The sequence below is a fragment of the Fundulus heteroclitus genome, chromosome 16 (genome assembly GCF_011125445.2).
Source record: "Fundulus heteroclitus isolate FHET01 chromosome 16, MU-UCD_Fhet_4.1, whole genome shotgun sequence".
Lineage (NCBI taxonomy): Eukaryota > Metazoa > Chordata > Actinopteri > Cyprinodontiformes > Fundulidae > Fundulus > Fundulus heteroclitus.
Window position 1 is genome coordinate 3,890,959 of NC_046376.1, and position 12,236 is coordinate 3,903,194.

The following is a 12,236-nucleotide window of genomic DNA, read 5'->3' on the forward strand; positions in this document are numbered from 1 at the left end:
GACAAGCAGCATTCACTCCTGGAGAACCGTAGAGCCACAGGAAGAGTCATCTGCATTGTACATGGCTTTGCAGCAATCCCTCATACTGAGCAAGCATCAAGACTCCCGGCTAGAATCGGACTTTTGTATTTTGTATATCTTGTATCTCATCAGCGGTGGCACACAGTGTCCTACCCCTGCACTGTTCTTCAGGTTTGTTGTCAGTCCCTGCAGGAATGTGGAGCTCGTTTCAGTTCGCCATAAGGGAGCAGAGCTTTTCTAGTTGACAGAGTCCATATTGAACTGCATGCACTAAACAAAAAATAATTAGAAAATTAAAAAAACTGTGGTTAACAGTTGGTTTGCTGAAGTTAACCTGAATGTGATTGTAAAATGTTTCAATCAGTTTTGCAACTGCAGGGTCATCAGAAGAAGAAGCAGATTCAGTTCTGACTGTTAACCTGAGAAATGGTGCGTCTCGAAGACTCAGAACATAAGATAATTTTTGCTTAAATAAAACTCCCCTGCAGCCGGTGGAATCACTGCATCCTCCCACCTTGTCACTCCATGCATACCACGCCGACAACGCGCATGGAAAACAACCGAGTCAGCTGTGTGGCTATTAAAAGAGCTCAAATCCCAAAGTATTGCTGTGGAAGGCTGGCCAGTTGTCATGTTGGAGGAGCTCTGCTGAGGCGCGCCGCTCCAGCTCCTCAGGAGAGAAATCAAAGCTGAATACCTGCAGAGGACTGAGAAACTGTGAGTAGGAGCCTGCTAATTCATTTCCTACAGTCATACGGCTCAGACTCTCAGTTTTACTTTGATCCCTGAAAAGCAGCATTTTCATCAGAACTTAACGACAAAACAGCGAGAAGTTTTGTTTTATTCCAGAAACACAACGTGGAATAGTAGCTCTTTACTCCTAATCATGTTGTTGAATAATGCGTTGAGTATTCTGTGACATTGAGAAGTTCAGTATCTATTTTAGTGCTAGTTTATATATAGAAGCCATTACACGGTGCTTGGCAGCGTAACTCCAAATCGAAAGGTTATTTTCAAGTTTCCGGGTGGACGCTTCATGTTACGAGTCGCTTTTATTGTGTTAGATCAGACAAAGCTGACTCTGGCTAAACAAAATAATGCTTTCAGATGGTGGATGAACTCTGGGACTCTGTCGCTCTCAGTCTTCTCTCCATAAATAGCTTTGAGTCCCGCCGTGGTTGCATCGGAACGTTTCTTATGCCGTCGCTTTTATATTAGTTATTTCTCATTGTTGCTGTACGTTGCAAAAGTGGACATTTCCATTTTTTCACGTTTGTTTTATTGTATTTTAATGGGATGTTGTGGGATGAACCAGCACAAAGAAGAATATTATTGAAACGAGGAGCGAATGAGATACCGGTGTTTAAGATTTGACAAAAATAAAAATTCAAGAAGCATGTTGTGCTTTCGTACTCAGCCCCCCTGAGTCTGCAGGAGAACATTTCACTGCAATCACAGCTGCAGTTCCATCGGGCTAGGTTTCAATCAGCTGCTCATTCTTCTCTCCAGTCTCATTCATTGGATGTTGAACATCTGGGAATATGCTGGTGAAGATTCTTTTTGGAATCTGGGAATATGATTTCTCAAATCCTGCCACTGTCCGTCATCTCAATTTTACCATGATATGGACTTTGACTGGGTCATTCTAACGTTGATCCAGATCATTCTATTGTTGCTCGTTATGTTTCGTGTCATCGTCCGGCTGGAACAGGAGCCGCTCTACGAGTCGAATGTTTTAGGGCCTCTAACGGGCGTTCTTCAATGATTGTCCTGTTTTTAGCTCCATCCGTCTTCACATCCACCATTTTGCTGAAGAAAAAGCCTCTGCACAGCATTATGCTGCCACCGCCCTGCCTTGCCATTGGGTTGTGGGTTTGAGTCTTGCATGTAGGCCTTAAAGTTTAGTGTTGGGCTCATCTGACCAGAGCACCTTGTTCCAGCTGTTTTCTGTGTTCCCTAATTGGCTCATAAGTAACTTCAAACAGGACTTCTGATAAATTCCTCTCAGTTTTACCTCTTTTGTTGCCACTCTTCCTTAAAAACCCAGATTTGTAGAGTGCATGACTAACAATTTTTTGCCGGTGGATTCTCCTGCAGCTCCTCCAGAGTTACGGAGGAGCTGCAGAGTTAGCTGCTTCTCTGATTAATGCTGTATTTGCCCGCTCTGTCAGTTCAGGTGGGCGGCCATGTCTTGGTAGGTTTGTATGTGCGCTGTACTCTTTCCATATTCAGATGAATTGTTGACCAGTCCTCCATGCGACATTGACATTAGGGAATTGCTTTACAACCTGAAACCACTTTAGATTTCTCCACTGATCTCTCCCAGAGCTGTTGGTCACTGATGTTCTCTAAAAATCCCCGAGGCCTTCGTAGACTCACTGGATTTATGCTCAGGTTAAATTACACTCAAGTGGACTGAAAGCCGTGCTTCATTTTCCTTCCGCTGAATGAGTTTATGCATTTTGTGTTGGTTTATCTCATGAAATACCAACAAAATACAATGAAGTCTGTGGATGCAACATGACAAAATGTGAAGAAGTTCAAAGAGTATGAATGCTTTAGAAAGGCTTTATATGGGTATAACACAGAGGGTTTAATATAACCAATGGGGAGGCCAAATAGTCCAAATTGGGTTTTAGTAAATGTTCAAGTATTTGCTGTTAAAATGCCTCCTTTATAACGATGGTTAAGCAGAAATTGTATGACATAATAACAAGATCTGACCTTATTCAGTACTAACCACGTAAAAACAAACTAAAACAAATTTATATGCACATAGATGTTTTACACTCACAAATATGAATAATATGCAAGTGTCCTTTATATAATCAGTGTTTTGGGGTTTCTTTTGTTACAAGATTGTGTTTAAAAATTTCTTCTCTGTCTTTGTTTCAGAACCATAAGAGCTCATAGTTACATAGAAAAATGAAACCCAATGTTTCAGAGACGGTGAGATTTTTGGAATGAAAATACATTCAGTAGAAACTTAACAGTATTTAACATCCATCTCATCCCATATTCCTACTTAAAATCTGAATCATCTTTCATTTCCAATTTACTTGCATCTTCAAACATACTTTGACAAAATTTATTGCCGTTAGCTTACAATGACCTTTTATTATATGCAATCATGGTGAAAAAAAGGCAACATCCATTTTCAGTTGCAGGGTTTTACATACCAAGAGCAAATAAGGAAATCTGTTTTTTTATTAGATCCTAAAAGTGTTTTAGTCTAACCTGAAGTACACAAAAGCCCACAACAGATTTCACATTGACATTATGGAGGATAGAGGTGTTAACACAATGCCACTGGGCAGAAAAGGATCATTGCACAACTTTCAATCTACAGAGAAAGAGATCATTCACAAAAGGAAAAGATTCTTACATCTACCAGCTGTCCAGTAAGGTTCAAAGTCAGACCATGCAATGCTCAGATAAATGACAAAAAACTCTTCATCTCAAACTCTATATGTTAGCATGTTTAACGTTAGCGTAGTTTAAGAAAGACTAAACAAACTGGGGGGACACAGGCTCCTCTGACAGCACAACATAAATCCCTGAATGAATCACAAGGCCTGTGGAATAATGTCCTTTGGACAAATTTGGCCAAAGTAGAGATAACTGGTCATTTTACCAACTGTAAAGCACAGTGGTGGAGGGTTGATGACTGGGGCTTACTTTCTATTCACAGATAACGGCTTACCTTGCAGTCATCGAGTCAACAATGAACTCTGTTTTCAAAGGTGTTCTTGAGTCAAATGTTTGCCCCTCTGCCCACCAGCTGAAGCTTGGACCAAACTGGACCATTAACAGGACAACGACACCAAGCACAGCACCACATCTACAACAGAGTGGCGTACAAAGCAGAGATTTAAGGGGTTTCAATGACCTCGGCAAAATCCAGGCTTAAAAAAAAATTGCAATAGTCGGCAGTTAGTTAAGCTTTACATAAACTAATATGCAAAACCTTTAATGGACTTAAGCTACTTTGAAGAAGAGTGTAAGCAATACTTCCTCCACAGCAGTAAAAAAAACAATAAAACAATATGAGGCCAAATCAAACATCGTGATTTTACTTAAAATATCTCACGAAAGTGGAATCTGATGTGTGTTTTTATGCACTTAATAGTAGATTTAAACAATATTAGAGCCTGCAAACCAGATAATCTTTATTGTCCTGGTATGGAAAATCACTAAACAAAAAGTGTGAATCTTTTTTTTAACCGATGATTGTATAATATCAATAAAGCTTTCTTTGGGAGTGTGCTTTTATTACATTTTTGTTTATGAAGAAATTGTTTGAAATGTGCACTATTTTGTCTTTCTGTTTAGCCTTTAGTTCATCAACAAATATGATACTAAATTCCTCCTACAGTCTCTGTAAAATCCACAATACGAACAAATTATGAAAAACAATAAAAAAATCAACTAAATAGTTAACATGTGAGCCTTAAAGGTATTGTGACCTAATTTAGATTTTATAATAGCTGTTTTGTTTTCCTTTTGCTAAGCTAAGTAGGTGCACATAGATAAGAAATTGATATTTTTGCTGAAGTGGTTTTAAAAACATGGAGTAAAAAAAGAGAAAAAGTAGTGTTTTTTTAACTAAGCTTCAAAAATGTTGTTTCATTTTGTTTTGAGGATGATAGCTTCCCTCTTGTTTCTGGTCCTTATGCTAAGCTAACTAGCTGATAAAGGACAACAACTGTGCACAAATCTCTAAAGACTTCTGTTTCTGTAAATTCAGAAAAAGCAAATAAATAAAAACAAATTAAAGTTGTTCATTGTTATAAAGCAGTGTTTTAGTCTGAATTAGATTTTCAGGTGAACATTTTTCCTCAGTCTCAATTATTTTGTGTTAAGCTAAAATATGTTAGCTTAGCACCGATAACCAGCTAACTAGACGCTAAGTGTTCACAAGGATCTGAGTTTCTTTCTATGATCTATCTATCTATCTATCTATCTATCTATCTATCTATCTATCTATCTATCTATCTATCTATCTATCTATCTATCTCTATATATATAGATATATAGATAGTGATTTTTACTTTATTTTAAGCGTCTTCAGTGACTTTCTTGTCAACATAACTGAATTTTACTTTATTTTAAGCGTCTTCAGTGACTTTCTTGTCAACATAACTGAAGTATATGTATATAATAAATCTGTTAATTCTCCAGAACGTCCTTCCAGAGATGGACCCTACATGGACCACCACTATCCTAGTTGTTCCCTGTGTGGTGGTGCTAACAGCTGGATTCTTCTACCTCTATGGTGCAATTATCAGCCTGCTGTCTAAAACATCAGTCCGCAATAAGGTGGTGGTAATAACAGATTCTTTATCTGGGCTAGGAAAAGGTAACACAAAAATACCAATTATTCATTGTATTGTCTTTGAACACCATCTAAATTTCCTGCTGCGTTTTTTTGTCTGTGTTTTTTGTGCGAAGAATGTGCCGGCGTTTTTCACAAAGGAGGAGCCAGGCTGATCCTCTGTGGGAAAAGCTGGGAGAAACTTGAAGAACTTGCAGATGAACTGGCAAACGCTTCGGATCCTTCAGCTGTAAGTTTGCTCAGCCTGAAACAGGAAAAGGGACAGTTTTAATAAATGGTGTGTAGCTCACAGAAACCTCATGTTTTATCTTACTTTAACTGCTTTTCACATGGTCCTTTCCAAATGTTTATTGCAGATTTGTGGCTCATCTCCGTTATTTTATTTTGAGGAGATAAGGTTTTTAATCAGGGCAGAAGAAGCTTCCTGCCCAAGTGCATGTGTGTCAGCTCCATCATACTTTCTTTTTTGTTTTCTAATTAAGATTAAGAAACCTAGACAGATGACTCACTTAATGATTATTTTGTAGATTTAATTATTCGTAACGATTGCTTTCTGTTATCATCACTGGATGCTTTTCTTTTCAATCATTGCATTTGTCATTAGTTATTATTTATAAACCTGATTTAAGATTCAATTAAGGACTCATTCTTATTTTTAAATTTAAATCAAAGTTTTAAATATTTTTAAATGAGTGTAAATAAACTTCGCTTCATAGGCAAGGCAAGGCAAGGCAAGGCAAATTTATTTATATAGCACAATTCAGTACAAAGACAATGCAAAGTGCTTTACATGATTAAAATATAGCAAAATAAACCAGAATAAAAGCAAATAGGAATAAAATATAGATAGACATATACAGAAACAAAAGCTTGCGCCCTGAAAAGGTCAAGGATTCATCCTTCAGTCTGATATAGAGATTAAAAGACGGACTGCTTTATCAACATTTAAATCCACTTGACTTAGTTTGATCATGGGAAGCATTCAGTGAAGTTTCAAAATCATACGATAAACTTCAACGTGTTACTTCAAACCAATGCGCTTAAAGTGAAATTAATTAGAAACGTGTAGATTTTTTTCAACCAGGGCATCTGTGAAATGGCTAAATTAGGGATGAAACACAGCATCAGGTTGTGTGCTTGTCCTTACTGCCTTTCCTCAGACATTCCCTCCAAAGATTGTGCTGCTGGACTTCGGAGACATGGACAGCATGGCGGAGGCCGTCGCAGAGATCCTGGAGTGCTATGGCTGCTTGGACATCGTCATCTTCAACAGCAGCATGAAGGTCAAGGCTCCTGCACAGAGTCTGTCTCTGGAGATGGACAAGCTCCTCATGGACAACAACTACTTTGGGCCCATCACGCTGGCCAAGGGTAGCCGATCTGAAGATGCTAAACTTGAATATTTTGATGATGATGATGATGATGATGATGATGATGATGATGATGATGATGATGATGATGATTCTACAGCAGGGATGGTCACTCTCTGTTTTAGGTGTGCTGCCCTCCATGATCTCCAGGAGAAGTGGTCATTTGCTCCTGGTTAACAGCATCCAAGGGAAAATCGCTGTGCCATTCCGCACCGCATGTGAGTTTACAGGCAAAAGACGAAAAAAGGAGAAAGAAATAATTTACACAGCGGCCAATTTCAGAAGCTGCTATAGAGCTGGGATCATGGCGTACTTCTCTGGAGCTGCTGTGTGTTATTTATAGCCGGAAGCCAATCAGAAAACTGGATTTGCCCGTAATTGTGAAGTGGAGACAGGACCCTATTAAAAACCAGACATCATTTCTCAGAGCAGCTAATGTTAAAATTCCAGTTTTTGAGACCATGGTAAGTCCCAAATATCTCACCTTTACTGTGACAGATATCCTGTACGACTCAACAGAAAAACAAACAGGAGGATAAATATGAACAAATAAAAGGTTTAGGTATTTTAAGTGTACGAAGTAAAACTTCAGTAAAACACCTTTAGGTTTAATGGCAACATTCAGTGTTCTTGAGTTCAACGCTGCCATCAGCTCTGTTGAATCTGATGGATCTGAAATAAAGCTCAGCAGCCCTGCACTGCAAAAACAGATCTAAAAATAAGAAAAATGTTCTTAAACATAGTGTATTTGTCCTTGATTTTAGCAGGGAAATAAGATCATCTGCCAATGGAATGAGTATTTTGACCTCTAAATTAAGATAATTAGACATTGCACACTTGAAATAAGATGATGGAGATGAATTGTTCCTATTTTAAGTGCAAAAATCTGCTCAAATCAAGGACAGATAAACCAATTTTCAGAAAATTTTACTTATTTTAAATGAAGTGTGTTGGGATTTTCTACACAGCTGCTAATTTACATCCATCTGCTAAAGCTAGAACATGCCGAGATGGCGCAAAGGATCAAAACCATTTCTCTGTACGGTGCCATTAGTCACAATATCAAAGGGTTTTACTAAGAAACAGCTCTGAGCATCACCAAAGGAACAGCACCTACAGTGAAACATGGAGGTGGTGGCGTCATGTTCTGGGATCAGTCCACCAAAGAGCTGAGGATGATGAGGGATTATTTTTTCTTAAAATTACACTGAGTCCAACATTACATCAAAATAAACCAAAGAATGACTCCACCAGAAGAAAATTGAAGTTTCTGAAAGGCCTAGCAAGAGTCCCGATCAAAATATGCCAGAAACTCTGTGGAACCAACTCAGTGAACCAGAGAAGTCCTCCCTGTCCACTCCAATTAAAGAAGACTGAATGCTGACACTGAATAAAGAGGTGGTTTAAGAGTGGGCACATTTACACACCAGTTACCACAGATCTTTTGTTTTTGGTTGCCTTGTGCAGGATAAATGTCATATTAAAGGTGAGAAAATAACCTGCCACTTTAGAAAGATGCTGCCCCTGTGGCGGTGAATCCCATCCTGTCCAAACTGGACCGTCGCTCCCAGGGACTCGGCTGCTTCCGTCCATGATGGTCTTTCACAAGGAGGTTGAAATGTTGTTCTTTCAGACGCAGCTTCCAAACATGCGGTTCAGGCTTTCTTTGACTGCCTGAGAGCCGAGGTGGAGGAGTTCGGCATCTCTGTCAGCACCATCAACCACACCTTCATCAGCTGCTCTGCATCCGACACAACGGAGGCGGCGACCTCGAGGTCCCTGCTCTGGTCCCGTGAGTAGAATCTGAGGAAGGCAGGCGGTTTAAACAGAACTGAGTTGGTGCTGGCATGTTCAGAAGTTCAAATCTGAGTAAACAGCCTGCGTCTCTTCGCTCTGCAGTGTTGTACACCAGGAAGCCACGAGGCGTTTCTCCAGACGAGGCCACCACTGAGATCGTAAGGACCTTGAACAACAAGAGGAAAGAAGTGCTAATTGCTCCCTCGCTTCCCAAGATGGCCATTTACGCCCGATCCTTCTTCCCCAACATGTTCTTCGCTGTGATGGGTGCAGGAGTGAACAACTCTGCTGCCTCTGACAACATGTAAAGAACCTGCTTCCTTATAGCGTAACATTTTATGACTGAAAATGACATAAAATAATTTAAAGAAAAGTACATCTCTATGAAACAACCTGTCATGATTATTCTGGTAAAATCTGGAAGCCTAAAATGTCATTCTGTCATCATTATTCTATTCTTTATTGTTATTATTATTATTATTATTAGGTCTGATTTGAGGAATGTTTATCTTGCTTTTGATCTAGTTTTTAATTTGTTAATGACGGTAAGATAAAAAAGAGTTAATCCTGCTTTTTAGGTCTATAATGAAAAAAATGGAATTACTTTCAAAAGCACATCATTTTGCAGTATTTTGTGTTAAAAGGTTGGCCTGTTTCCCACAACTTTTTATTGATTTTTTTTTATTTAAATATCAGAAGTATCACTCAAGCACTTGAAATAAGCATACATTTCAGCTTGTAAAAGGGAAATAAAGGTAATGCCAATGATTACTGAAAAGGAAGACCATTGATGTATCCAAATGTATTCAAAATAAATAAAATAATTAAAAAAGGCCTCTATTTTTTATTTTCTTCCTCAATATATAGTTAAAATGTATACACCTATTTTAGATGTTTTTAAAACAGTAATGGATGTTAAAACGTTTTTCTTTAGTTCAATTTAAAAGTTTCCTCTCTAAGGAAACCCAGCAGGTTGCATCAAGTCTCTCCAAGCAGCATTCACTCCTCCTGAAAGAGCGTAGAGCCACAGTGGACAGTCGTCTGCATTGTTGATGGCTTTGCAGCAATCCCTCATACTGAGCATGCATGAAGCGACAGTGGAGAGGAAAACTCCCCTTTAACAGGGAGGAGAACCTCCAGCAGAATTAGGCCCAATGTGAATGGCCACCTACCACAACGACTGGGGGTTTGAGAAGACAGAGACACAAAAAGGACACAGAATATTGATCCAGGAATACTTTCTATGCCAGAGAGGGCAACGACAGACTACTAGCTCCACAGGTAGCCGTGTCCAGGAAAGAAGCACAACCAAGAAGGTGAATATGGAAGTACTTCCATAGATGAAAGACAGCACAGCAGTGACCTTCGCCAGAGCTGTTTCAGTGCTATGATGAGCTGAAGCCTGACTGAAACTCTTCAAGTAGGTCATTACTTTGTAAATATTCAAATACTTGATTAGCAACTACTTTCTCAAGAATTTTAAATAAAAGATTAGGTATAGGTCTATCATCTTGATCAAGACGTTTCTTGAGTAAAGGTTTAATAACAGCTACTTTAAAAGCCTGTGGTACATATCCACTTACTAAGGATAGATTATTCATGTCTAAATTAGATAGATAGATAGATAGATAGATAGATAGATAGATAGATAGATAGATAGATAGATAGATTTGTGTGTGTGTGTGTGTTGCGCCCCCTTGCGGACAACGTGTCGAAGGGCTCAGAAGGTCTACTTGGAGCCCCTAAGCGACCATATTGCGCATGTGTCGTGTTTGTAAACGTGTTAAATGTCCTTAAAAATAACTTCCAGACTCGTTGGCTTGACTGGACGTGTCGTGTCATGCCACACCTCCTCAGGCGGACGGTTTACGGTCAAACATGACCGACAGAACCAGCGCTTCACCGTGACGACAGGCAGCGGCGCAGGTACGTCCTCCCAGCCGGGCTGGAGGCTCTGAACCCCGGGTAGGTTCAGCAGCAGAGTCCCTGGTCCACTTCTGGCCTCAGGAAACACGTGGAATAAACCATCCAATTAAATCAGTAACACGTTTTATTTCAGCTGATAAATCTGATTCCAGTTGGAGACGATGTTATTTTCAAATAGGGTATAAATACAGTCGTTTGAGCCGAATTCCGTTTAGATTTGTGTCATTTTAAGCTTCCTCCAGCTTTTAACAACATCTGCTCTAAGTGTAAGTCTATGACTTATATTTTAAACTGACTGGGTCAACCCGAATAACTGTTCGGCATTGATATAGCAGGCAAATAATTCACATTTCAACGCATTTTGAGGGCGGAAAGAAGCACAGAGGTAGTAGATCATTATTTGGGTCATAGGTTAGACAGGAACACAGAAGTTTACATTAGTTATATAACAGATGTACTCCTTATGGAAAGGGATACCAGAGAGATTTCTGTAATCAGTGAAAATGCTATACAGCATTCTCACTTATTGTTTTCCTGTTTTTCTTTATTATTATCATTATTATTATTATTATTATTATTATTATTCCGTCGGCGTGTAACTACTCCCGCATACTTCAACCGATTTCAACCGATTATTATTATTATTATTATTATTATTATTCCGTCGGCGTGTAACTACTCCCGCATACTTCAACCGATTTCAACAATTTTCGTACCAAAACCAATTTTTTTCAAATTTTCAAATACTTTAAATCCTTCAAATCTTTCAAATTCTTCGAATTCCTTCAAATTCTTCTGATACAACTGATATTACTACTACTACAACCAATTCTATTCCTACCACTACTGATACTACTCCTACTACTACTGATACTACTACTACTAATGATACTACTACTGATACTACTACTACTACTGATACTACTACAAATTACTTCAAATTCTTCTAATTTTTCAAATTCTTCAATGGTTTCAGCTATTTCTTCTCTTCTGCATGGATCTTCTGCATCTTGTCCTCAAATCATTCTGCAGATTAGCATTCTCACTCGCTGTTACGCAGGAACAGCTTTTTCTAGTTCAATTTACATTACATCTCTTTTTTACTATGTGCTGCACATATGAAGCCTTTCAGAAGAACTGAGAAGTGTTTTTGGTTCCCAGGGGCCAATGAATGCGCCGTGCTGTCCTACAAGTTCACTGGGCAGAAGGAGGTGGACCTGATGTCCACTTTTGTTCCCGAGACATTTAGGGGCCAAGGCATCGCTGCGGTTCTGTCACAGGTAAGACTATTTTTTGTTTTTATCTGGGTTTTGTTAATTTTATTTATTTTTATAATAAATGTTCTCCTCATTTTGCAGGCTGCCATGGATTTCCTGGTTGAGGAGAACCTAAAGGCGCGCATATCCTGCTGGTACATAAAGAAATACATTGATGAGCAGCCTCAGCAGCAGTATAAGGACTTCATCATCTCCTGACGGCGGCTTCCTGCAATCACTTCATAATCTGCACAATGCACTTAAAGAATGAATGAATGAAATCAGCGCCTCTTTTTTTAGATCACAAGGGTCATGACTGAAATGTTGAAGAACTCTTTAAGATTCTTTAAGACACTAATATGTTGTAATTTTTCTCTGTACAATTTATTTTTGTTTGGGAGATTTTTTTTAAACTAATTCCCATTTATTAAAACATAATTTAAAAGCCTGTTTTCCCTGTATTTATATCACCACTGGCGTAATTAGGGGACCGCTGTAAAGGCAGAGTGGATATGTTCAAGATCATTGTTT

The 12,236-nt window shown here is 38.8% G+C and overlaps 2 protein-coding genes across 3 annotated transcripts; both read left to right on the forward strand.

Moving 5' to 3' along the window:
- The first annotated feature begins 579 nt into the window (after positions 1–579).
- LOC105938883 (dehydrogenase/reductase SDR family member 7C-B) lies at positions 580–9,358 on the forward strand. 2 transcript variants are annotated; one of them, XM_012880804.3, is made up of 8 exons: positions 580–738; positions 2,917–2,970; positions 5,203–5,380; positions 5,473–5,585; positions 6,517–6,727; positions 6,852–6,944; positions 8,360–8,518; positions 8,626–9,358. In XM_012880804.3, exons 2-8 carry the CDS (start codon positions 2,947–2,949, stop codon positions 8,829–8,831), a joined length of 984 nt encoding a protein of 327 aa, XP_012736258.2. In that variant the 5' UTR covers positions 580–738; positions 2,917–2,946; the 3' UTR covers positions 8,832–9,358. The 2 variants fall into 2 exon arrangements, with proteins under 2 accessions (XP_012736258.2, XP_012736259.2); XM_012880805.3 differs by lacking the exon at positions 2,917–2,970 and having other exon boundaries at positions 585–738.
- Positions 9,359–10,234: 876 nt separating this feature from the next.
- LOC105938886 (protein NATD1) lies at positions 10,235–12,150 on the forward strand. Its single transcript, XM_012880809.3, has 3 exons — positions 10,235–10,449; positions 11,611–11,729; positions 11,808–12,150. The coding sequence occupies exons 1-3, from the start codon at positions 10,311–10,313 to the stop codon at positions 11,922–11,924; spliced, it is 375 nt and encodes a 124-aa protein (XP_012736263.2). The 5' UTR covers positions 10,235–10,310; the 3' UTR covers positions 11,925–12,150.
- Positions 12,151–12,236: the final 86 nt, after the last annotated feature.